General features: G+C 45.2%; 1 protein-coding gene across 1 annotated transcript in view; it reads left to right on the top strand.

Moving 5' to 3' along the window:
* Positions 1-25,920, top strand: part of PAK3 (p21 (RAC1) activated kinase 3) — a 73,989-nt gene that overhangs the window by 35,089 nt on the left and 12,980 nt on the right. Inside the window, exons 3-9 of the mRNA XM_063141863.1 lie at positions 2,154-2,254; positions 10,706-10,859; positions 14,009-14,046; positions 15,595-15,726; positions 17,104-17,266; positions 17,807-17,870; positions 19,493-19,541. Of these exons, the coding sequence (XP_062997933.1) occupies positions 2,154-2,254; positions 10,706-10,859; positions 14,009-14,046; positions 15,595-15,726; positions 17,104-17,266; positions 17,807-17,870; positions 19,493-19,541 (701 nt within the window). The remainder of the gene's footprint in view (positions 1-2,153; positions 2,255-10,705; positions 10,860-14,008; positions 14,047-15,594; positions 15,727-17,103; positions 17,267-17,806; positions 17,871-19,492; positions 19,542-25,920) is intronic.

Here is a 25,920-nt window from a genome sequence, read left to right as displayed (position 1 = left end):
CCTGCTGGAGCATTTGAACGATTTAACCAGCGGCTAGGGCTCGTCCTTTACACCTGAGTAAGTGACCTTGCCCTAATAGGCAAATGGGTCTTTTCTTCCCTACCTGGGAGTAGAGGGTCTACTCTACTCATCTGAAATCACCTAAGGATGGCATTTTGGAGCAGGGAAATGAGGGATCTTAGAAGAAGGAGGGGAGGGAAGAAATGGGTGAAGGGAATAGTGGGAAATCAGTTAGTTTTCCATAACACCTGCTGCCTTCAGGTATGGTGGAGGATGTGGTCCCATTCCTTGGTATTGAAGAAGGGTTCACCTGCCAATCCAATCAGCTTTTGAGCATGGAATTGGAGAGGGCGCCATCTTGTTCTTTGCAGCAAAATGTCTTGAACCAGCCCTGCTCAAGATGCCACAATTAGTCACAGCATAATTCACTTCCCCCATCAGTACAGGATGTAAAGTTGGCCATAAAGTACAGAATAAATTGTCAAGCCATTGACAGCGAGGTTAAATATAGACTTTTAACTTCCATCTTTAATTTACATGATAACCAAGTTCTTCAGTGAAGGCATTATTGATGCAGTCTGTTAAGAAGAGACTTTGTGAATGATATTCACAGCACGATGGCTTCCTTAGCTGGAGCTTTTGTCTGGCCATAAATGCTCTTTAAAGGATGCAAAGCCACTTCTCACTTGGATTATGTAACAACTTTTTTTTTCATTTATAGATTTGACTGGCCCTTTAAACGTAACTCGATGACCCTTTAAAAACCTAATTTCTGCCACAATTGCTTGAGAGGGACGAGAGAGCCTGGTCCAATTTTCTTATCCACCATTCAAAATTATCTGCACTGAAAAGAAAGTCCATCTCATTGCAGGCCACCTCTCTGCTGAAAATTGAAGTACGAACACATTATAGACTAAAAATTGGGAGCGGGGGAGGGGAGCAGGGCTCTGGAATGGAGTGCTCTTGTATGCAGAGTTGGTATATCACTGCTACCTCTAATAAGCACTGTAGAAAAATCCTTTGACATCATGGAGATATCAGAATCCTGGGCAGAAATTCCAGCCAGATGATTATTGAATAAGGATAAATGTAACATTTGGGGTTAGTTCATACAATGCACAAGTACTCCAGATTATTGCTAGGCACGTGTATAGCTTTGGGCCCAATCCGATTCTATTTAGACTATCAAAAGTTGTAGGATGGATGGATGGGAAATTCTGGAAGTTGTCATAGGATGGCCCCCTTATTTATTTACATGATTTATACCCTACTTTTCTACCCCAAAATGGCACTCAAGTCAGCTGCAGAGACAACTGAACATGGTGGGACTTACTTCTGAGTAAACATGTACAGCAGAGGTGTTGATCTTCTTTCAGGCCACAGCTAGACCTAAGGTTTATCCTGGGATCATCCAGGGTTCGCCCCTGCCTGAGCACTGGATCCCCTGTGTGTCACCTAGGTGAACAGGTTTGACCCCTGGACGATCCAGGGAGAAACCTTAGGTCTAGCTACGGCCCTAGTCTGAGGGCTAAATTGAATTTTGGAGAAGCACACATATGACCATATGAAAAGGAGGACACTTCTCCTGTATCTTTAACAGTTTGTACCCTTGCAGCACCTGGTAAAATTCTCTCTTTATCACAAAGGTGCAGGAGCCCTGCCCTCTTTTGTATCGGGTCACTGTTGCTGCTTTAGCTGTTCTGATGGTGAGGGAACTTCACCAGGTGCTGCCTGCATACAAATGACACCTGCTGAAATTCCCTTCTCTATATAACAATTAAGATACAGGAGCCCTGTCCTCCTTTCCATATGGTCACCCTAACACAGGGGCCACATTCAAGGGGGGTGGGGTTGAAAGTTTAAGGGGCAGGACCAAATTACCAAAAATACCAGCATCTTTTTTTTCTTTTCCTTTTTGCTTAAAGCTTTTACTGCCAGTAACAGCCTTAGGAGAGGCATTTCAGCCTTTTAAAATGGGAGGAAAAACTCTTGGATTATGCAGCCAAGGGTGCTTTTGAATTCAGTTCTGCTCCTGTTCCCCCTCCCCCCCGCCCCACTTTCCTTAAATGTTTTGCTTTGAACAAGCCAGACAGTAAAATGCATGAATGAATGACTTCACGGAAAATAAGTGCTCGTTCACATTTTGCCTCTAGCCAATAAGAAGAAAGAGAAAGAACGTCCCGAAATCTCTCTCCCTTCAGACTTCGAACACACCATCCATGTGGGCTTTGACGCGGTCACTGGGGAATTCACCGTAAGTCATATTTTTGTCCTGCACTTGCTTTGCTGCAGACTTCCTTCGCTCAACCGCCTTCCTTTGCAGCCGTTCGCCCTGTGCGGATGTCCCTTGCACGCAGCATGCATGCATGGAGGGGAGGCAGTGCTGTTCAAGTGTACAAAGCCGACGCACGTGCGATTTGTACACCCAGAAGACCTGTCCTGATGTTATGCTGGATGCCCATCAGGGTGGTCGGGGCCTCCAGACGGGCTCCACCCTGCCCTTCCAATGCTCATTTGCTCTACTTATAAGTAACATCTGCCTAGGCTACCATGAGAAGGGCTGTGCTGGGTCATCAGGCCAAAGCCATATCAGGTTCAGCATTGTCTTCACAACCAGTGGCCAGCCAGATGGCTATGGGAAGCCCACAAGAGGACACGAGTGCAATGGCACCTTCCCACTTCTGTATCGCCTTTGGAGGAAAATCCCCAAACTTCTTTCAGCTATATCAAGAGTGGGCAGAAAGTAGATCCCCAGATATATGGGATTTCAACTCCTAGCATTCCTTGTCATTGGCCATGTGGCAGTGGCTTCTGGGAGTTGAAGTCCAAAACATCTGAAGATCTATCTTCTGCCTACCTCTGGGCTATATAAAGTGCTTTAAGTAAATCGGCCCAGTATATTATTCAAAGGGTTGCTTGTCATATGCTGTGAGTTATGAACACTGCAGGAGAAGATCTGAGGATTCTCTTTGGATGGATCTTGTAAGATATTTTCAGAAGAAATAGCTGCTCTTTTTATATAAGAAATCAACATAGGCCTGTGATCTACCCCAGTAGACGGGAACCAGATGTTCTTGGACTTTAGTTTCCAATATCCCCAGCTAGCATGGCCAGTGATCAGGAATGATGGGAGTTACACTGCAGCAGCATCTGAACTTCCACGGGTGCCCCACCTAGACAGCCACATCACATCTCTTATGGAGAACATAAGAGATTCCACTGACGTTATACAGACCAGCACCCCTATTGAGAATTTCCCACCCGCCCAAATGCGGCACATTGCCTGTCCCCAACCTGGTGTCCAGATGTGTTGGACTATAACTCCCATCATCCACTGCCAGTGCGGCCATTGACTGTGCTAATTGGGGGAGGATGGGGTTTGTAATCCAGCCCATTTGGTGGCCACCGACTTGGGAAAAGTTGGTCTGATACAGAGGTGGCCAACAGACAGTGTGTGGCTGGAAGAGTTTGTGGCAAACAGGAGGGCCTGCAGACCTCACCGTAGCCTAGAGTTCAGCCTGAACCTTAGCATGCCTTTTCTATGCTGCTATTTGTTTCTCAGGTACTGTTGTCAGCTGTTGAATTTGGAGCATGGAAACTCAAAAGGTGGAGTTGTATGAGCTGGGACAGACTCTATCACCACTTTATTGTTGCAAGCTGCCTTGTAAGGGCCTCCATCCTGCAAGGCAGCCAAGAAATGTTTTAAATAAATAAATAAACAAATAAATAAATTATTTTTTAAAAAGATCTTCAGCCTCTCCTCCTAATGGACCTTTAGGGCAGGGTTCTTTCTTTCTATGTGCTCTCAGAAGTATTTATTATACTTGGTGTCCACGTCAGCCACTCTTCCCCAGAGAAAAAGAAGGAGAAATCTACTGATAGAAAGGATCATGTAGGGAAAGTGGGACTCTTTAAACTTTAGAAAGGAGGGTTGCGGAGGCTGCAGATGGATCCACTGATTTTCTGGCTCCTCAACTAGAGAGTTTACCCCTTCCCTTGAGAATCGGAGAAGTAGGCAAACCCCCAGAAACCTGGTAGCTCTCGGGGTGGAATTCCGCAATTCCGCTCTGTTCTTACCCATTTCTCGCGCATGTTCTCAAACACTCCCGAGAAGTGAGCCGATAAGGATTTAATATCTTCCAATCTGTGTAGCTGACCAACTTCCACGACCCCCGCCATATGATTAAACTTCTGTCTTTCAAGGGATTAAAAAAAACACCACCAAACATTTTGGATGTGTTTCAAAAGCTACTGGATTTAGAAGATATCATTTCATCCATGTCACAAGCCTCTCTAGTTTTGACTTTGCAGGGAATCTAGGACTGACCTCACACAAAATCTGGCTTGTAAGCAGGTGTTCTGAAAACTGGGGTGGGACAGGCAGCTGCACTGTTTTCTTCTGGGACCCTTCCCTCTGGACAATAATAGGGGGACGTACCTCAAATGCAACTTGGACCAAATGTGTGTAGAAATATTATACCTTATACCCACACACTGAGTACAATCCTGGTATGCAAACCAGGAACAAACACAGATTTGCAGTCCTGTTTTGTAGTTGGAGCTTAACCACAGTTTCCCACTTTGGACATAAAAGGAAACTGTGGTTCAATAAAGGCCAGAAATATTGCATGAGAAAGATGCATGAGAGGAGGGGAAATGCTTCCTCTTCCACTGATCAATAGGGTTTATTGGACTGAGAACATTACTTGTGAACTGGGCAATTCTATGGAAAGTCCCTTAGTTCTAACAATTATTATTATTCTTTATTCCCTGTCTCTCAGCTCTTTGTTTTCTTTCTCATTTGGCTAGGAGCAATGAAACGATATGTTCTGGTTGCCCTAAGGGATAGAGAATTTAAACCTAAGTCAGAAGGGTGGTGATGGTGGTGGAAAGCCACTTCCTTTATCACATGCTGCTCTGGTATCTTTCAGATGAAGACATCAAGCATTATGCTGCTCTGGTATCTATCAGATGAAGACCACCACCATCACCACCCTTCTGACTTAGGTTTAAATTCTCTATCCCTTAGGGCAACCAGAACATATCGTTTCATTGCTCCTAGCCAAATGAGAAAGAAGACAAAGAGCTGAGAGACAGGGAATAAAGAAAAATAATAATTGTTAGAACCAAGGGACTTTCCATAGAATTGCCCAGTTCACAAGTAATGTTCTCAGTCCAATAAACCCTATTGATCAGTGGAAGAGGAAGCATTTCCCCTCCTCTCATGCATCTTTCTCATGCAATATTTCTGGCCTCAACTGCGAGAGCTGGACCATAAGGAAAGCTGAGCGAAGGAAGATAGATGCTTTTGAACTGTGGTGTTGGAGGAAAATTCTGAGAGTGCCTTGGACTGCAAGAAGATCAAACCAGTCCATACTCCAGGAAATAAAGCCAGACTGCTCACTTGAGGGAATGGTATTAAAGGCAAAACTGAAGTACTTTGGCCACATAATGAGAAGACAGGATACCCTGGAGAAGAGGCTGATGCTAGGGAAAGTGGAAGGCAAAAGGAAGAGGGGCCGACCAAGGGCAAGATGGAGGGATGATATTCTGGAGGTGACAGACTTGACCTTGGGGGAGCTGGGGGTGGCGACAGCCGACAGAAAGCTCTGGTGTGGGCTGGTCCATGAAGTCACGAAGAGTCGGAAGCGACTGAACGAATAAACAACAACAACAACATTTATATACCAATGAATATAATGAAATCTCTCAGTGGTTCACAATAGGACAGATCAAATCTCAGCACTGCCAGTCCCCAGAGAGATTCAGTGCTGTTATGGTGCTTCCCCTGGTTTTGTGTATCTCAGGATTCCTTTATCTGAATTTTACTAAAGTAGCATTATGGGATCAAGCTATAGAACTAGCTCCCATGACAACAGCTGTAATATATTAATAGTGCATTTGTTCATTCTATGGCCTTGTAAGCTTCCCTGAAATGGAGATTTTTTAAAAAGAGAAATGGGTTTTCAATGCAAAATTGTGTTTTGAGGACAGGTTTAGATGGTTGCTCCAGCTGAATCTGTCAGGATCAAGCCCTGTCACCCTGATGTGGATCCTGAATCAGACTTGGAGCTTGAAGAAGAAGTGTACCAACTAAGGGGAAGTGGGAGAGGAAATTCTCCAAGAGTCCAGGAGGAATCTCAGGAGCTTATCAAACAGAATGCCCAGGCTCAGAGATCATCCTTCCCACCCCTGGGAACTCAGTCTTTGTCAGAGGGGGAGGGAGCATTGGAATTGATGCTTCCACAGTCTGCCACAGGGTCAAGCAAGTGGAGTTGAAGGGAGGTGGGTGGCCGTCCGCTAGACTAGTCACCGAAGGTGATAGCTTGAAGACCCTCCTTGAAGGTATAAGCCTGTCGGGCACAGAGGGAAACCGTACATTCAGTTGATAGGCAACTGTCTTGCTTTGTTAAGCTAATTTAGCTTAGAGGATAGCTCTTAGCATTCACACTTCCTTCAGGTGTGAAGAGATATCTATTTACTGAATAAAGTTGTGTGGATTGCACAGCAGACCTCTTTATTGCCTCACATCTCGTCCAGAGGGCTTGGAATCATGACACTATCTAGGAACACCAACGTATGGACGTCGTCAAAGTAGATGTTCACGGCAGTCAACTTGTAAAGTTGGGAGTTATAGTCCAACACACCTGGAGGATGCCAGGTTGAGGAAGGCTGTTGTTTGGTAAGGGAGCAACAGCATACTTGCAGCCACACGGTCATTTTGCTCCCTGAAGAGTAAAATGCTCCTAGCTGCAGAACCACAGCTGGTTCCAGAAATTAGATATGGGTTTATGCCACCTTGGGCTTTCCTGAACATGAGCCTTATTTTGGATAGGGGTGTGAAGAGCAGGTCTTCTCCACCCTGAAATTCGGGATAGAGCTCCGTTGAGCGGGTTCTCCACTCCAATTTTCAGATGGGGGTCCGTCTCTCTGCACTGCTAGATTACTCATTGGAAAACTGCTCCGTTTTCAGAGAACCATGCTATTATCATCATTGGAAATTAACAAACACACATACATCTCTGTCATTATTAAAGTTCAAGAGATGAATTGTGGCATGATAATAGCTCTTAAGGAGGGCTTTAGACATGCCAAGTTTGAAGCAGATCTCTTCATCCCTTGATATTTTAGGAATTTTGTAAATTCCCCCCCTCAAGCCACCCCTGCGCATTTATGGATGGAGATGTTATCCTTCACTTTGCTGATGCATCAGCAAAGTAAAGGATAAAACCTCTCTCCATAAATGTGCAAGGGTGAATTAATGCAGAATCAGGTGGGTGGGTGGGTTTGAGGGGGATTTTTTTAAAAAAAATTCTAATAATCACAGGAAGAAGGGATCTGCTTCAAACTTGGCATGCTTAAAGCCCAACTTAAGAGCTGTCATGCTGCCAAGTTTCATGTCTTGAGCTTTAAAAATGACAGAGCTGTAAGCATTTTGGTTAATTGCCATAGACTATAACTAAGTGTTTATCCAAAAATGGGACAGAGCTCCGACCGACATTCTCCCTGCACTGCAGGTATCCAACAATTTTAAAAACATCCCCTAACTGCACTAAAAGATCAGACCCTCGGATTTTCAGTGCGGCGTGCACACCCCTCGTAAGTATATTGTGCCAAGGACTGTGCTGCTAACATCAGGTTTTTGAAGAAAAAGGAAAGTATTTCCCTAGCATTCAGCAATCACTTCCTCTCTCTTTCTCAAAAAGTCTGGACGTGCCATGGAGGTGTCCAAAATTTGTGCAAATATTTCTCCTTCGAGTGCAATAGTTGCTGTGCCTGCTCCATTGGTTAAGTGCCATGTGCCATGCGCAGTGTACATACTTTTCTCTTGTCACCTAATGCGAATCAGTGTCCTGGGTGAAATTGCCTGCATTGCTTTTAGCTGCACCCAAAATCGCATTCAGGGAAACCTGCATGGGCTCTGAAGTTTGGCTTTTAGTCATTAACACCCAACGACACAAGGTTGTTTGTCATAAATGCATGTCTAAACACCATTTCACTGTTGCTTGGAGCCACCACGGATAGCAGAAATTAGGACACAAAGTGCTAAATGAATTGATTGAAAATGATTAGGCAGACACATGCTTCAGCAGCCTTGAGATCGGTTATTGTGAAGAAGCTGGCACATTTACGTATGTGGAGGGAAGGGGGAAAGTTTGGACTTTGAACTATTTTCGAAGAAGAATTCCGAAAAGCATACTGCTTTTTTAAAAAAATAAAAATAACAATAACAATGGCCCTTTCCCATCTAGAATGAAAGCAAGCTACAACCCAAACTTTTAAAGCCTACAATTAAAAAGCAAAAATGAAAATGTATGACTTTAAGTTGTAGAAAGAACAGTTGCATTTCAGTATGTGGATAAGGACACCTTTGGCGCCAGTACACAAGCCCCAAACCCAACCCAAACATAAAATCTGAACTAGTTGATGATTCCTTTCATAGTGTTTCCTGTTCATTTGTATACTGGTTGTTGGTGATCTACAGTTTCAAATAAGGTGACTGGGAAATCTAAGATGGCAATCCTAAAGATACTTAGTCGAGTGAAAGCTCCAATAGACTTATTGGCACTTGCTTCTGAATAAACATTCAAAGAGTGGCAACAAGGATGATCAGGGATCTGGAAACAAAGCCCTATGAAGAGAGCCTGAAAGAACTGGGCCTGTTTAGCCTGGAGAAGAGAAGACCGAGGGGAGACATGATCACATTCTTCAAATACTTGAAAAGTTGTCACACAGAGGAGAGCCAGGATCTCTTCTCGATCTTCCCAGAGTGCAGGATGCGGAATAACGGGCTCAAGTTACAGGAAGCCATATTCTGTCTGGACATCAGGAAAAATGTCCTGACTGTTAGAGCAGTACGAGAACAGAACCAAAAACCTAGGGAGGTTGTGGGCTCTCCCACACTGGAGGCCTTCAAGAGGCAGCTGGACAGCCACCTGTCAGGTATGCTTTAAGTTGGATTCCTGCATTGAGCAGGGGGTTGGATTCCATGGCCTTAGAGTCCCCTTCCAACTCTACTATCCTATGATTTTTTTGATTCTGTGCCTAGGATTGTACTGTATACCTTTCATGGAACCAGTTCAGAATTGCCAAGATGGTTTAATCATGAAGTGAGGGGGGTTGGGGAGTCATTCTATCCATCCCCACTTTTTGAACATTGTGTATTTGATCCAGTGCATTAGCCATTCATCCTTAGCAGTATGATTTTGTAGTGAGCAAACAACCACCACAACACAATTTCTCCACAACTTGGTTAAAATGGGGAAATTGATGCCACTAACCTTTGGACTTAACTGTGATTTCCGCCCCCCCCTCCCCTCTGTTTTTCAAAATCTGTCTTCCTGTAGCTTTATCGATTATGACTCTGTTTGCTACCTCCCTCTTTTAGATGGGATCCCCTCCCCGCCCCCTCCCTTCCCCCATTTCGACCCATTGGATTCCACCTCTTTCCCACCTTCTAAGTTGTCCCACATTCTGTTTTAACTTTCTTTTCTTTCTTTATTTACGTCCATTGCAGCCAGATCTCTATGGCTCACAGATGTGCACAGGGAGGCTCCCAGAGGTGCGTCACAGGCCCAAAAGAAGCTTGCATCCAACTGCTTCTTTGAGATGTCATAGCTGTGCAGCGCCAGGTTTCACGTGTGTGCAGTAGATTTCGTTGCTTGGCTTTATCCCACTTTCTCATCATTAACCCCAAACGCCAGAGGCCCCATGTTACACATCATTTTCTTTTGCAGAGAACCTCCTAGGAGGAATGAAATGAAATGAAACCTGTTTTTTTGTTTTCTTGTTAGAATGTAGCTCTAAGCCGGGGTGGCACGCAGGTGATGCTTCGAAGCACTTTGAGCACTTTGCTACGTAGATGCTAATTGTGCAGTAAATAGGGGGAGGGACCGTCTTCCTTGAATTTAGGAAATTATACTGGATATTTTAAGGCGTCTTCTTCAGAAATAAGAACAGCTCAATGCAAACTTTGGACATGTCTTGGTTTGGGGTTCACAGCTTCTGCTCCGAGTCCATGTAGTTTTTCTTTCATAAAACTTAGGGACGCAAAGGACTCAGGAAGGAGGCTTCCTTGAGAGCACCAGCTGCATTATGTAACGCAGCATTACCATTTGGGTTCCAAATTGCAGCCCCTCCTCTGAACTCCAGAGAATGTTCCCCAAAGGCCAATTATCTCATCAGGAGGCAGCTTCGGCCTCAAACGGATCCGCTGTTATCCTTTGAGCAGAATGCATTTCTCTTGCTATGAACCAGATATCCAGTGTAAGATTCCTAAATCGCACCATGTTGTCCTTCAATTTAGAGTAGTGTTTGGATGTCGGCACGGAATCACCAGGGAAACGAGCTAAGCTTTTCCGTCATTGTTCCATGGATCAGCAAGCGTTGATTTAAGGATGAGTTTCATGCACCTTTTTTTCCTTTCACAGCCATAACTTTCTTTTGTTGTTGTTGTTGTTTTTTCTAAAAAAAAAAAAAAAAAACTTGGATCCAGGTTTTAGCTCTTTCTTTTAAGGGAGGATGAGAGAATGGTTACACCTGTTGTAAAGTGTCTAGTTTTAAACTGTCAGGCATCGATCAAAGTGTCTGCAAGTGATCTTACAGGTAGCGTGGGATTCTTGGTAAGGAACTGTACTGGCAGATAATCTAGTAAAGCCATTGAAATGCCCTGAGTCATCCTTTTCTCCCTGCTTGCTGTTCACAGGGAATTCCTGAACAGTGGGCCAGGCTGCTACAGACCTCCAATATAACAAAACTGGAACAGAAGAAAAACCCACAAGCTGTTCTGGATGTCCTCAAATTCTATGATTCCAAAGAGACAGTAAACAACCAGAAATATATGAGCTTTACATCAGGAGGTAAGCAGGGACTGGCAGGGAAGAAGATACCATCAGGACCAACAGAATATGGCTCAGGGTAGAACGACACACTGGCTTATTTATTTATTTACAATATTTATATACCGCTCCCCATTGAAAAATTTGGAGCGATGTACAAGATAAAATGAAAATAAAAACAGAATAAAACACTTAAAACAGATTTTAAAAGAAGCAAATACAGTGACTCATGGATGGACATTAAAGAAAGGCTTCCTGGAATAATGATGTTTTCAGGAGGCACCAAAAGGAGTACAAAGTTGGCGCCTGCCTGACCTCCAGAGGCAGGGAGTTCCATAGGAGGGGGGCCACCACGCGGAAGGCTCTTCCCCTGTTGGACTCCAATCGGAGGATGGATCTATGTGGAACCATCAGGAGACCCTCAGATGACCTCAGTAACCGGGCAGGTTGGTAAGGGAGAAGGCGCTCTCTAAGGTATCCTGATCCCAAGTTGTTTAGGGCTTTGTACACAAGTGCAAGAACCCTAAACCTGGCCCGGTAGCGAATAGGCAGCCAGGATAAGGCTTAGATTGGACAAAACACAAAACTTCACATTATTGTTACATGCACATAAGGATGTCTGAGAATTTCATTTTAGTTGATTTTTGATCAGGATTTTACCCAGTTCATATCTTCCAGATTGAACATGGACTTCGACACAGTGTGGGGTCAAAGTCTATACTTTTCCAAGCTTGGAATGTGATTTGTGGGACACCCCTCCTCCCCGGTACACATTCAACAGCAAGCATACATTTCAAAAATGACTACATTTTGAAAACAGTCATTTTAAAAAGTGAGCACGTTTCAAAAATGCTGAGAATTGATGCATACATTTTGGGGGAAAATATACCCGAAAATAAGCAGGCGTTTTCATGAAAAAAGAAAAAAGAAAGAAAGTGTGTGACCTGATACAGATTTGAGTTGGAATGACCTTTGAGAGAGGATTCAGAGAACTTCAGCAAGCCCAAGTGTTGCTGATTCACACTTTCTTACCTGCATGAGCCTCAAGTCCAGGAGATCGGAAGTGTTGGATTCTCTTTGCTGCCAACAGTTTTGTGGTGCAGCTCTACTGTTAACCAAAGCTGGCCCTACCATTAGGTAGGGTGAAGCACTTGCCTTGGATGGAAGATTTATTTATTTTTTATTTATTATTGCATTTATATCCCACCTTTTTTCCTCCAAGGAACCCAAGCCGGCATACATAATCCTCCTCCTCTCCATCTTATCCTCACAACAACAACCCTGTGAGGTAGGTTGGGCTGAGAGTCACCCAGTGAGCTTCCATGGCCAAGTGGGGACTAGAACCCGGATCTCCTGACTCCCAGTCCAACACTTTAGCCACTACACCACACTGGCTCTGGAAAATGGCAGCAAGGTGCTGGGGGAGGAGCTTGTGTGCCTTGGGGCTCATTCTGCACCTCCTAAGGTAGCCTGATGCCTTCAGGTTCAGTGGAGGACATTGTCCCATCTGCTTGTTCATTCGCCAGACTGGTCAGCTTCTGCCCATGCAGTGGGAGGGGGCACCATCATGTCATTCATCTCAGGCAGCAAAATGCCTTGGGTAGGAGGGTACACATTTTGTCAGATCCACTCCATCTGTGTTTAGGGATGTCAGAGGAATCTGTCCAGGGGGTGAAGTTCACTTTCAGCCCCCTTGCTTACCCACAATCTGGCCAGGCTTGATGGTGATCGCATCGGACCAACGTGCGGATTTTTGTTTTTGTTTCCCCTTTCCTTTTCTTAAATTGATGTTTACCCACATTGCAAGCACAACTTATGCAATTTGAATGAATTGTGGCCATACTTTGCCGAAATGGTGGCCGTGGTGTGCTTCATTTACACAAATTGCATCTGCAATTTGTGCAAATCGTGGCCACAATGAGAGCAATTTAGGACGATTCAGGCCGCAATTTGCACAAATCAACTGTTTGCATAAATGCTGATTTAAAACACACACACACACACACACACACACACACACACACACACGAGAAGGGTCACCAGATTTTTGGAAAAAGCCCACAATCACATCCCAAGCTGGGGGCTCTGGGCAAATCCAGTGACCCTAAAAAGTCCGGATTTCCCTGTGACGTCCATCCCTATCTGGGTTTTACAGCTTGTTGGGTGTTTTTCGTTTTTTTTTAATCACTTCATGCACATTTTTCAAACGTATGCATGCTATCAAGCACATATTTTTAGGTCTGCGAATCACACAGCAAAAGCTCAGTAAGATATGGACTGTGACTGGAGATTGCATTTTAATCTATCTTTGGTCCGGAATTGTGAACTGGGTAAATCTGGACCAAAAATGACCTGAAACCAATTCCTCATATATCCTTACCAATGTCCAGTCCTAGCTGCACCCTGGGGCTGCTTAACAGAGAAAGAACGTTCTTATCCCCACAACAAAACCCCTTTAAAACACTTTAAAAAGTTTCCAATAGGCACAATTTTTAAAGGGAGGAAAAAACATTATACATATTCAAAGGACACGGGGAGGAGCTGTTCTAAAATCGTTCACAGCTGCAGCTAATGCAACTTGCTCAGCTCAGTCTCCCCCAAAATGTCCCCCAGGTGTACTGGACTACAATTCCCAATATGCCTCAGTCAGCATGGCTGGCTAGGGAATACTGGGAGTTGTAGTACAACACATCTGGAGGGCACATCTGTACTCTAACACATCTGGAGTCTGAGGAAGGCTGGCTTAGCCATTTCGCTCCTGGCTAGATTTTCCTTTCAAATACCTCTCCTCCGCATTGGCTTTTCCACATGCAGGGGAATATGAATAGAACTCTAAAGGAGCAGAATAACCTTGGAGAACTCCTTTAGAGTTCCGACTGGTTCTGACTGAAATCCGGAGCGGATTCACAGCTCCACTGACATCGGAGCCACCAGCCTCGTCTGTAAATACAGAAAACCGGGAAGGGAGTTTTCTGGAATAGGGCGCAGCTGGCTGGATCACCAAACAGGAGTGCTTCACATTGAAACATTTTGTTGGAGGTCTCACTTGTGTCGTCTGACTTGGCCTTGTCAAGAAGACAAGCATCGCCTTTTCTTCTGCTGCTGCGAAATGCCCTGTAGCCATTTAGGCTCTAACAGGCCATCATGGACATTTCTTTTGCACGTTTCAGATAAGAGCGCCCATGGATACATTGCAGCTCATCCTTCGGTGAGTAGAAAAAACTGCCATTGGATGTAAATTAATCTCCATCTTCTGGAAGTGCCTCCGTTTTTATGGCTTAATCTGATATATGGCTGGCTAAAACGGCTGTCATTCAATGGGACCATTTGCAGGGGTGTTTGAAACAGCAGCAGGCATTAACTAATGTTGAATTATACCGGAAACCCCAAAGATACACTTAAGACAATCCAAATCAACGTTGAGTTCTCCATATAAATGTTCTTGGGGTTTTTTGAGTGAACAGGGACTTCTCTTGATCTTTTAATGTTCAGCGACTTAATTTTGAATAGTCAGTTACACAGTAGAAGCCATACAATGGGAGGAGGCAGTAATGACATTGCATTCATTGCATGGCCTGAGTCAGAAAACGCTACGGGCTGAATGAGCCCACATAAGGAATTCTGCTGGCATGTGGTGAAATAAGGTTTCATTTTTCTGTTCTGCCTAAATAGCCAGTTTTGACAGTGTAGAAATATGACAGTGATTAACAGTACTGGCACCAAGGGTCGGCACAGTTGGCTTCTTGCCCACCTAGCAGGGGGGACACTGGCAAGAGCATCCTGCTTGTTCATTGGCCTCTTGTTCTGGCCCAGACAATGCCTCTCTGCCAGGCAAGCAAATAGAGGACACCTTCAGAACAGAGGATGATCCTCTCACAGCCCTTCAAATAGAGGACTGTTCTCTGTACAAGAGGTCACATGGCCACCCTTCGTTGGCATGGGCTCCCTCAGTATCATCTTGGGGGTTGTGATGATGATGAGATGGAAGCCATGGTGGTGGTCGGTCATCGTTTATCCCAGTTCTGGTACCTCTCCTCCTTATTTCTGCTGTGTCCACAAGACTGTACCTGGAATAAGGCATATTATTTATTGTGCCAGGCACTGTACACATCCAAAACCAATGCTATGCAATCTAAGATTTTCTTACCAGGTATCAGAGAAAACCTATTAAGGAAACACATCTCCATTTTAATAAATACCATGAGCTGGTGATCTGAGATAATTTAATGTATGTATGTATGTATTGACATTATTTTAAGGCCACCTTTCAGGGGTGGAAACTTCTCAAGGCAGCAAACAAGATAAAAACCACTCCACATGGATTCCATAAAATCAGAACATATTCAGTAAAAATTAATTTACAATTGCCAATAAAAATCATTATAAACCAATGAATCAATTAGCCAGTCAATATAATCTCTCCCCCCTTGAAAATCCCTGTAACAGTTGCCTTAGATTCTGGCAAAATATTCACTTCTTACGTGCTTTCCATCGTAAGATAGGTAGCCCACAGACTTCGTCAATAACCGGTTTGACTGTAGCTGCAATCTGATTCCCTAGACATAATCTGGCAGTTAGCAAAAACAGGGGCGTGGGGGGTGATGGATTGTGAAAGCGACACCAGGAAGACACAAGGAGGAAGAGAAACGAGGGAGTCACCACGTTCCTTCATACATTAATGCCAGACCTTTCACGTTTCGACAATAATTCTGCGATTGGTTGAAGCCTCGTTTGCATGAACGTCTCTTCCCTACAGAGCACAAAGACGGCATCAGAACCCCCCCTAGCCCCCCCAGTTTCAGAAGAAGAGGATGAGGAAGACGAAGAAGAAGAGGATGACAACGAGCCACCACCTGTTATTGCTCCACGTCCAGAACATACAAAATCAGTATGTTTATTTATTTTATTTCTTAAAACGTTTGTATCCCGTCCTATATCACCAGGATCTCAGAGCGGTGTATGTTGCCATCAGTTGGAGTTTCAGTTGTTGTCCTCTTGATCGGACTAGATAGGTCCAGATTCCATCATTTTTAGGGGGTGGGGGGAATGCAAGAAAACAAACAAACAAACAAGAGAGCCTACAATATGGGACTGGATGTGAGGTGGAGATTTTTGAGAATCTCCATTTATTTATTTATTTTACAAATATCTAGCCCTTTTGGCTACAGAGATGTGTCAAAGCATAAGTGAGGCTGGTGGAATCTCCAAAACTAGGTAGCATAACATTTCCAGGGGATGAAGCTTCAGGCCTTAGCTAGACCGGGCGAAATCCCGGGGTGAACCCTTCCTTGCCCCGGAATCTCGCCCTCCCTTTTGGGCCCACTTTTTCCGCGGTCTCGGGCTGAGCCTGAGACCACGGAACGTGTGGCCCGTTGCTGTGGATTGACCTGGCTCCACACGACTCCTTGCGCGGAGCTGGGAGCTGCATACGGGGTGCAGTGCTCCTCAGTATCACTGCACCCTTTGGGGGCAGGGTGGGGGGGAGCGGGAAAAGTACTTAAAATTTTAAAAACACTTACCTTTAGCGCACAAGCGTTCGTTCGCTCCTGTGTCTTTAAAATGGCAGGCGTGACGCCTCTCCTCCTGAGGTCATCACGCCTCACATGTAAACAGAGGAGGGATCTTGTGTTAATCACAACATGAGATCTTCCCTCCTCCATCGCGGACTATCAGGTAGGTCTAGCTAAGGCCTTAGTCTCCTGAATAAATCCCTGCTGCTCCCAATGGCTAGCCAAACCAGCGTCAAGTCATGCAAAAGAAGAGCTTTTATGCGGATGTGGCCGATATGCATAATTTATGCAAATTTACAGAATTAACCTTTTCTTGGCCCAGTTTAGCTCAGAGTGCACCCAGCCCATGACACAGCAAGTAGCTGTGATTATGAGCAGTGGAAGGCAATTCATTTTGGAAGATGGGTCCGAGTTTAATACCCATTCTCAGGCTTTTAATTTGCAGGAAACCACAGCAGTCAGCAAGCTCTGATCTGAGATTTATCACTTAATCCCAAGCTTTTCTGCATTGTGCAGAAAGGTATAGTGGAGCTCTTAGATCAGGGGGTATAATGTGTAAATTGAAAGGCATCACGGAAGGCTTGAAATCCATTATCTGCCTGTCAAGAGCTTAAATTAAACCTTTAGAGAAAGAGAGAGAAATATAATATTAGTGAAAGCAGAGAAGACAATTAATGGGTTTCCTTGTGTGTGATTCAGTGGCAATTCATTGTTGTTGTTTGACGATGGAATGACCCGGGCTTTGTTTCTTTCAGATTTACACGCGTTCTGTAATTGAACCTGTTGCTGCACCGCCCCCTGCTAAAGAACCTACGACACCCCAGCCTGAGAACTCCAACACCAACACTTTGTACAGGAACACAGACCGGCAACGGAAAAAGTCCAAGATGACCGATGAGGAGATCTTAGAAAAATTAAGTGAGTGCCTGGCCCTAGCTTGCAAGCTTTGGGTTACTTGACCACTTGGTAGAGGAAAATGGAAAGAAAAAAGAAATTAAATCTTGTAAGCCACAGACGTAAGCACTTTTAAGACCCACCGAATTAAATGGGAGAGTCACAGTGCACTCTTGTGCAACTTTATTCGAGAGTAAGTCCCACTGTTTGCATTGGGGTTTACTTCCAAGTAAATGTGAACAGGATTGGTGCCTTGCGAATGTGATTAACAGCTCTCAACTGCCCTGCCCCCTTTTAAATCTGGTCACTCTAGTATAGCTCCTGCAGCTTTAACTGCGGTGATGAAGATGGAATTTCACCAGGTTCTCCATATATACAAATGACACCTGCTGAAATTCCCTTTTCTGTGTAGCTGTTAAAGATACAGGAGCCCTGTCCTCCTTTTCATAGGGTCACCCTAAACATAGCTTGACTGAAAGCAGCCAGATTTCAGCCACAGTAGTCATCCCTGGAAGCAACATGTATATATATTTTAGTAAGATCTGTCCTTCTTGGTTATTTTAGGAAGCATCGTGAGTGTCGGAGACCCCAAAAAGAAATATACACGGTTTGAAAAAATTGGCCAAGGGTAAGTACTGCCAAGAGAAAGTTTTATACCGCTCTCCACACACATATGTGTGTGTGTGTGTGTAGTTACGCAGATTTCATCAGTATATTTTCTATAAGACTGATAATGTGGTCATCAGCTAGTATCTATAGGCGTTCCATGACTGTGAGCTAAACCTCAGGAATTCTCTGGTTCAAATCTCATGGCAGCAATGGCAGCCTCCACAGTATGGGGAAAAAATCATAGGGCCCCATGCTTAAAGGCAGCCTAAATATAATGTTAAATGAATAAATAAATGCACTCCTGCTTTGCAGGGCTGTCGTATGGATTACTGAAAGAATGGCCTTGTTCAGACAACACGCTAAACCATGATGGTGAAGCATTTTGAGCTAAACATTATGGCTTAGCTTGTTGTGTGAACCATGTCTTAGTGTGTCGTGTGAACTGTTCCTCACCATGGTGGCTACATAACCATGGTTTAAACAAGCTCACTAACCACTTGCTGCAAAAGGGTGAGCGGTCTAACCATGGCTTAGTGTGTCATCTGAGCAGGCCCAATATATGTGAGGCACACTCAGCTCTCGAAAGCACCCTGTGAATTCTAAGTCGTGCTGAGCCAGGGGAGTTGATTTAGTTTTGGGTTTTGCTTTTGCGACTGTCAAAGAACCTCTCTGTGTTTTGGTGGGCTGTTGAATGCTCCTTCAAAAGCTTTCTGCTTCTGACATGATGCGAGCCGGGTTGACTTTCTCTTGCCTTCCTTTCGCTCCACCCATTTTAGTCTGCGGCGCACTCTAGGACTGAGTAACCTGTCCATGCTCTCCCCTTCGGAAGAATGGTGGCTTCCCACTGACTGTATTTTTTGCCCTTGAGGAGATAATCTCTGGAGGGTGTTCACCACCAGCTGGTGAATCGCCCATGAGAGCTTTCGCCCCCACTGGTACAGGCTGGCCTGTGTCTGGCGCCAACTCCTCTACTTCAGAGTCTGATTCTGATTGATCACCTGAAACACCTTCTTCCAAACCAGGGGGAGCAGGGCTGGACATGACAGAGGCGGGGAGGCAGGACCTATGTGTTTATAGGTCCTCAGTTCCTGAAAGGCCAACATGAAACGTTGTCATGATTTCTGACTTCCATGGCAAATATATAGGATTGCAGGAGATATCACTCAAGCGGTATAGCTTGACTTCTGACATGCCTGTCAGTCAACTTTCTAGAACAGGTTTTCTAAATAAAATATACAAATCAGGATCCTCTGAGCTCAGGAGCTGTAATTCTGCATTGACAGCCATGAATAAACAGAATTAAAAATGCACTGTAAACAAATTGGATTAATCATCCTTCTTAGTCACAGAAAACACATTTGCATATATATTGAAATGATCCATAGCATGTCCAATGAATACACTGTATGTAACCAAGGGATTTGGTCTAGGGTAGAAAAATTAAAATGCTATGTCAATCATTCAGTCGCCAATTAATCTATGTTCATGTAGAGATGAACAATCTAAATTACATTAAGTAATCCCTACAGGGCCGGGCAGCTACTCGCAGAAATGTTTTTATTTTAGGTATGTGTTTATTCTTATTCATGTTAACACTTTACACTGCCTTATATCTTGGTTGCACCTTTTATTTTCTCCTAGGGCTTCAGGTACAGTTTATACAGCGATAGACATTGCAACAGGGCAGGAGGTGAGTGCAATGCAGTTGTTATATTGTTTTTAACATTCTGGACCATTTTCTCTTATAGTTTGCCATCTGCTCACCCAAAGATTCCCACTGATTGCACCAATTGAGTCCAATGATACAAGTGCCTAGGGATTACAGGTTTTGTAAAGTCTGTTCCATCTGCATTTTGGGGATTGACAGGTGCCTTTCATTGTGTCAGACTGAATCGGATTCCCCCCCCCTCCCAATTTCTCAAATTTGTGCAACCCTTCCAAATGTGCAAATCTGTCCCAAATATGCATGTTCATGCTTTAGCCTATGGGGGAAATGCAGATGGTTGGTTGGTGTTTTTTTAATTTTATATCATAGAATCATAGAATAGCAGCGTTGGAAGGGGCCTACAAGGCCATGGAATCCAACCCCTTGCTCAATGCAGGAATCCACCCTACCGCATACTTGACAGATGGTTGTCCAGCTGCCTCTTGAAGGCCTCTAGTGTGGGAGAGCCCACAACCTCCCTAGGTCACTGATTCCATTGTCGTACTGCTCTAACAGCCAGGAAGTAAGTATATAGTAAATATAATTTACTAAATTTGAATAAAATTCCAGAAAGTAAAATAAATCAATGAACAGATTAGCCCACAAGTCCATGGAATTCACATTTTGGATTCATGAAAATCTGAACTTATTTGATTCTGTCGCAGTTTTCTCTGATGTCTTTACATAGGCCTGCAGAATGTATATCTCATAAAACTGAACCCAATGTTCCAGCCATGAATGGTGGTCTGTGTATGGCTCAATATACTCCTTTTTGCAGGCTGTCGGCTGTGTTGCTGGATCACAATTTGTACTGGCCCATTCTGATGAGATTTCAGTATTCCCTCACCTGGCCTCCTCCAGAAGTTTTGGTCTTCAACTCCCATCAACCCTCCACCCAGCATGGTTAATGTTCAGGAATACTGGGAATTTTAACCCATAACATCTGGAGAGCACCAGGTTGGGGAAAGCTGGACTAGATGACTACATGAATTGTGCACTGAATTATGGGAAGGCGGTCAATAGGTATTATCCAACGGGGCTGCTTTGCCTCCCCTTATGCAACTGTGCTTTTGTATTTCTGAAAAGAACTCCAGAAAGCAGCTGAAATACTCATTTCTAGATCAAGGCCAGATCTGCACTTTGTGTCAAATCATTACGATTCCATCATGGGCCTTATCTAGACCTACCTGTTATCCTGCGACAGAGGAGGGAAGATCTCGCATTGTGTTTAACGCGAGATCCCTCCTCTGTTTACACGCAATGCGTGACGGCCTCAGAAGGAGAGGCGTCACGCCTAGGGTGACCATATTTGGGAAGCCAAAAAAGAGGACACCTAGTGTGTTTGTGGGGAAGCAGCTTTCTGAGTCCTGCAGAAAGTACGTTATTCCCCCGCCACCTTAAGGAACCCGATTGGAGTGGAGGAGGGGAAAGGATTTCATTCTGCACCACCACCATCCACTCCAATTGGGGCCTTTTCTATAATGTCCACGAATGACCCACTTTCCCCTTTAAGACCTCAATTGGAGCTCGGGGTGGGGGAATGATGTGCCTCAAGAAAGCATGTCATTCCCTCCTGCCATGCTAATGGCAGCCTTAAAGGGGAAGGTGTGTCATTCCAGGACATAATTGAAAATTATAGAAAATCCCCCCTGACACCATGGAAAGAACAAAAACCAGGACAAATCCGGGGAAATCCTGACAGTTGGTCACCCTAGTCACGCCGCCATTTTTTTATTAAAGGGCCAGCAGCGCACGAACACTCGTGCGCAAAAGGTAAGTATTTTTTTTAATTTAAATTATTTTCCCTGCTCCCCCCTCCCTACCCTCGATGGGCACAGCACGAGGAATTGCTCAGAGCCGGGTGAACCCGCGGCACCCGGCCACACGTTCCGCGGTCTTGGGCTCAGCCCGGGACCGTGGAAAAGCCGGGGCCAAAGGGGAGAGCTACATCCTGGAGCAAGGGAGGGATGATCCCTCCCTGATCCCAGGATCCCCTCTGCATCATGTGGACACACAGGGATGATCCCATGGTTCACCCTGGAATATAGCCTTGTCTAGCTATCGCCTATATCCGTCTTGTGCTTTTATACGTCGTAGGACACACAGTGACATTTGTTGTGGTACTTTGGATAATGTGGAATAAAAAGCAGAAAATACCACTATGAAAGCAGTATAAAGAATGTGTAATGTGCCTCAACAGTTATCAGTGCACTTCAATACCGCTATAAAACAGTAGCGTAGATCTAGCCCAGGATAGGTAAGTGGAAGTTCCTTCTTTGAGTTCCGCAGGCCTGCTCCATCCTAAAAACAAGTGTTTGTACTCGTTTGGGATTATTTTAGAAGGACAAAAGCATGAGTGCTCATTCCCGGGTGCCATAGGGTACCTCCCTACATGCATAAAAAACACAGGCATTTTATTAAAAACAACCACCACCGTTATTTCTGAACCAGTTCTTTATAAAAGTTGACGTTCTTTACTTACTGAAAATGTACATTTGAGTTGTACAGTGATACGATCTGGACGAAAAGAGGTAGAAAAATTCATTGCCATATAATACACAGGTGCTGTACACATTATATGGGACCCAAGAGAAAGGTTCCAGCAAGCTGTACAGAACTTTTGTTTTGGCGGGTGGAGTAAAAAGGCAAAGTTAAACCACATAATAGATAAATATTAGGGGTGTGCATGGACCCCCTGCTCCGCTTCACTTCCAGATCTGCGATTTTCGGATGGGCCGCTTCGCCCCGCCCCCGCTCCGCCCATTTCCGCTCCGCTCGGAGCTCCAGATCCGGATCGGAGCTCCGTTTTCCCCCCCCCATAGGGTTGCATTGAAAGCTAAAAAAGTAAACAACTTTTTTTCGGTTCAAGTTAGAAACCTCACGTTTGGCACCATGACACCTCATGGATGTATACACACGCACGCCAAGTTTCAAGGCAATCCCATCATCCCCTGATTTTTGGGGAATTTATGAAAATCGGGCACCCCATTCAGACCCCTTGGGATAGCTCCGTCAATTTGCACGTTAGAAACCTCAAACTCGCCACCATGACAGCTTATCCAGGGATACATACGCACGCCAAGACTCAAGGCAGTCCCATCATCCCCTGATTTTTGGCGGGGCTCTAACCTCTAACGCACCACCCATAACCCTAAGTCACACCCCTTTCGATAGCTCCGTCAATTTGCACGTTAGAAACCTCAAACTCGGCACCATGATAGCTTATCCATGTGTCCACATGGACGCCAAGTTTCAAGGCAATCCCATCATCCCCTGATTTTTGGGGAATTTTTGAAAATCGGGCACCCCATTCACACCCCTTTCGATAGCTCCGTCAATTTGCACGTTAGAAACCTCAAACTCGCCACCATGAAAGCTTATCCAGGGATACATACGCACGCCAAGACTCAAGGCAGTCCCATCATCCCCTGTTTTTTGGCAGGGCTTAAACCTGCAGACCTCTCAATGGGGCCATTTCAAAGGAAATCCCAACATGCCATGAATTGGGGAGTGGAGATAAACCTATATGAATCTTCTTCCACACTTGAAAAATGGATTTGGAACTTCCAAAACTCCAAGTGAGCGCAGGAAGGACTTCTCCCCTGAGTCAAAGCCAGACACACACAACATCCCTGCAAGGCGGGCAGGGGAGGAGAGAGGGAAGGCAGGCAGGCAGGCAGCAGACATTTCTGGGGGCATAAGGTAGTGAGCCAAGGATAAGCCAGTAATGCATATAAAATGGAATAAATAAATAAATAAACAAAGGAGGGGTGGAATTAAAAGCAGCAGTGTTGCTGAATAAACAGCAAGAAGAACTTTTTTAAAAAGGCTATATCTGTCTTTTACCAGCAGTAGGGGGACGTGCCCAGGGGAGGGGGAAGCAGCAGCTGCCAATTTGACTGGTGGTCAACCAGTCTTTTAAGAAGCAAGGCTGTCAGTTCAACTCATGAAAGCCATTGCTCCACCGCTAAGAAGTAGAACTGTCACTTCAACTCATGATAGGCATTGCTCCACCGGGTTACTCTCTTTGGAAGGCTCTGATGGCCTTCCAAGTACAGGAGAGAGTGGGGGCACGTCCACAATGAGATGCCCTAGGGGAGCTCATCCCCTTGCACCACATCTTTTCAGTTGTTCCCCAAAGTTAGGGTGGGTAGCAATGCTGTGTTTCTATCTCTTATTCTTGGCTTAGTATATGATTTCACAGGTTGTGTTTGTGCATTTGGTGGGGCTACTGTTTTAAAAAACACTGGGAAAAGTCCGTTCAGACTAAGAAAGAGAAGTTCCCAGAATCCCAAGTTACCCGTTTTGCCTATCCCCTCCTCCAACTTTGGGATCATGTGATCATGACCGGGAGTTGACTCTGCCCCTCAGCAATCGAAAAGGTAATCTTTTTCCCGCCTTTACCCTACTTTTTAAAAAATTCTAGCGCGCGACCTGCACGACGCAGAGAGGTGAGAGTAGTCTCAAAATGACCCCCATCCACAACTGTCTAAGCACAAGAATTTTCAGAACGATAGCTTCAAAAACAACCCAGTTATCTATGGGCGAAATGTTTCAAGATGGCGATCGGAGCGCTCCGTGGAAAGAGAAGCGCTCTGAAAATGGGCGCTTCTCTTCGCCTTGCTTCTAGGGGTCCGCGGTCCGCTTCTACTCCGCCTCTGGGCAAGGCGGAGCAGGCCAATTCGCTCCTGCTTCTGCGCTTCTAATCGGAGCGGAGCACATGCCTAATAAATATTGTGGAAGGTGTAAGAGATATTTTGCTAGTGCTTGCAAGCTTGGGAGGTCTTAATACTAATTTTGGTGGTAGCTGCAAAAAGCATGATGGAACTGGAACCCCTTTGACGTAATAGTGTAATGGCACATTAGCTGGAATTTGTTTGTCGCTTCCTCTGAGGCAGATCAAACACTTGGGGAAAGGAAATTCCAAGGTTCTTTCAGCCGTGTCTTGTGAGAACCATCGTACACCCACACTTTCAGAATAACATGAGATAAGCAGAAAATATAGAGTAGGGGTGTGCACTGACCCCCCAATCCGCTTCGCGGAGCGAGATCCGGCTTCGCCGCCATCACTATATGGACGGCGGTGGTGGCGCCGCCGCAAGATAAGCCACCCACCCACCCCACCTCCTTACCTTCCTCCGTCGCGGGCTTCAATTGAGGCCCCAGTTGAAGCCGGAAGAGGCCTTCACTTCCGGCTTCAACCGGAGCCTCAATTGAAGCCCGCAACGGAGGAAGGTAAGCATCCCTCCTCCCTGCTCCCTTACCTGGCGCCGGTGCCGCCAGGTAGGCCAGGCCCCCGCCCCCTTACCTTCCTCCGTCGCGGGCTTCAATTGAGGCCCCGGTTGAAGCCGGCCTTCACTTCCGGCTTCAACCGGGGCCTCAATTGAAGCCCGCGACGGAGGAAGGTAAGTGTCCCTCCTCCCTGCTCCCTTACCTGGTGCCGCCACCACCGCATGGATGGCGGCGCCAGCAGCGGCAGATTAGTCCCCCTCCCCCCCACTTACCTGCAGGCGAAGCTCCAGATTGAGGCGATCCTCTTTGCCTCGATCCGCAGCCCCCCTGACTCTCTTCGCCTCCGCCTTTTTCAGAGGCGAATTAGGCCACCTCGCTCCTGGTTCTCTGAACCGAAGAGAAGCGGAGCACATCCCTAATATAGAGAATGGCAGGAAGTTAAAGCAACAAGTCCACAACAGGGTGGAGTAGTTCACCGATGAAATATTTTAGCCTACCCAGGGATGTGTTGTTTTTTAACAAGTTTTCCAAATGTATAACACAACTAGCTCAATTAAGAGGCATTTAGTGGGAGTCGGTGCATCTTGCCAATCTTATCAGTGAGAGCTAGTATTTTATTTTATAATGAGATTTTATGGCTCTAACCTTGCAACCACAGGGAGTTTACGTCTTCCCCAACGATAGGCAGGAATTGTTTTGGCAAAATAGCAGCTCCACCGACGAAGAGAACGTTGTTTAATTAAAACAACTAAAAGACAAAATTAAAACAAATAGGAGAGCCGAGGTGGAAGGGTTCTGCTCACGTCGCCATCTTGGGTGGGGCTGACACGTTAGCTTAGCGGTGTTGGTGATGACCTTGTGCTGTTGATGTGTTCTGCCCTCAGTGCTGATTTGCAGGAGAAGCAGATGTTAAGCTCCAGTGGCTAAGCCTGTCATAATTAATACAATATGCATCTCTTTATTTAAATAATGGGCGGTCTCATTGTGGAGATTCTCTACTCATTGGTCCCAGAGATACTAATGATTTTTAACACTTGGACAGAACCTTTGGTTTCCAAAGTTGGCTGTAATTATTAATTAAAGAAGAACCACTGCTTAAAGACCTGGGAATTGTATTCAGGTGATGGGGAGA

This window comes from Elgaria multicarinata, chromosome 15 (genome assembly GCF_023053635.1).
Source record: "Elgaria multicarinata webbii isolate HBS135686 ecotype San Diego chromosome 15, rElgMul1.1.pri, whole genome shotgun sequence".
Taxonomy (NCBI): Eukaryota; Metazoa; Chordata; class Lepidosauria; order Squamata; family Anguidae; genus Elgaria; species Elgaria multicarinata.
The sequence above is the reverse complement of the archived record's forward strand: the minus strand, read 5'-3'. Positions and strand labels throughout refer to the sequence as shown.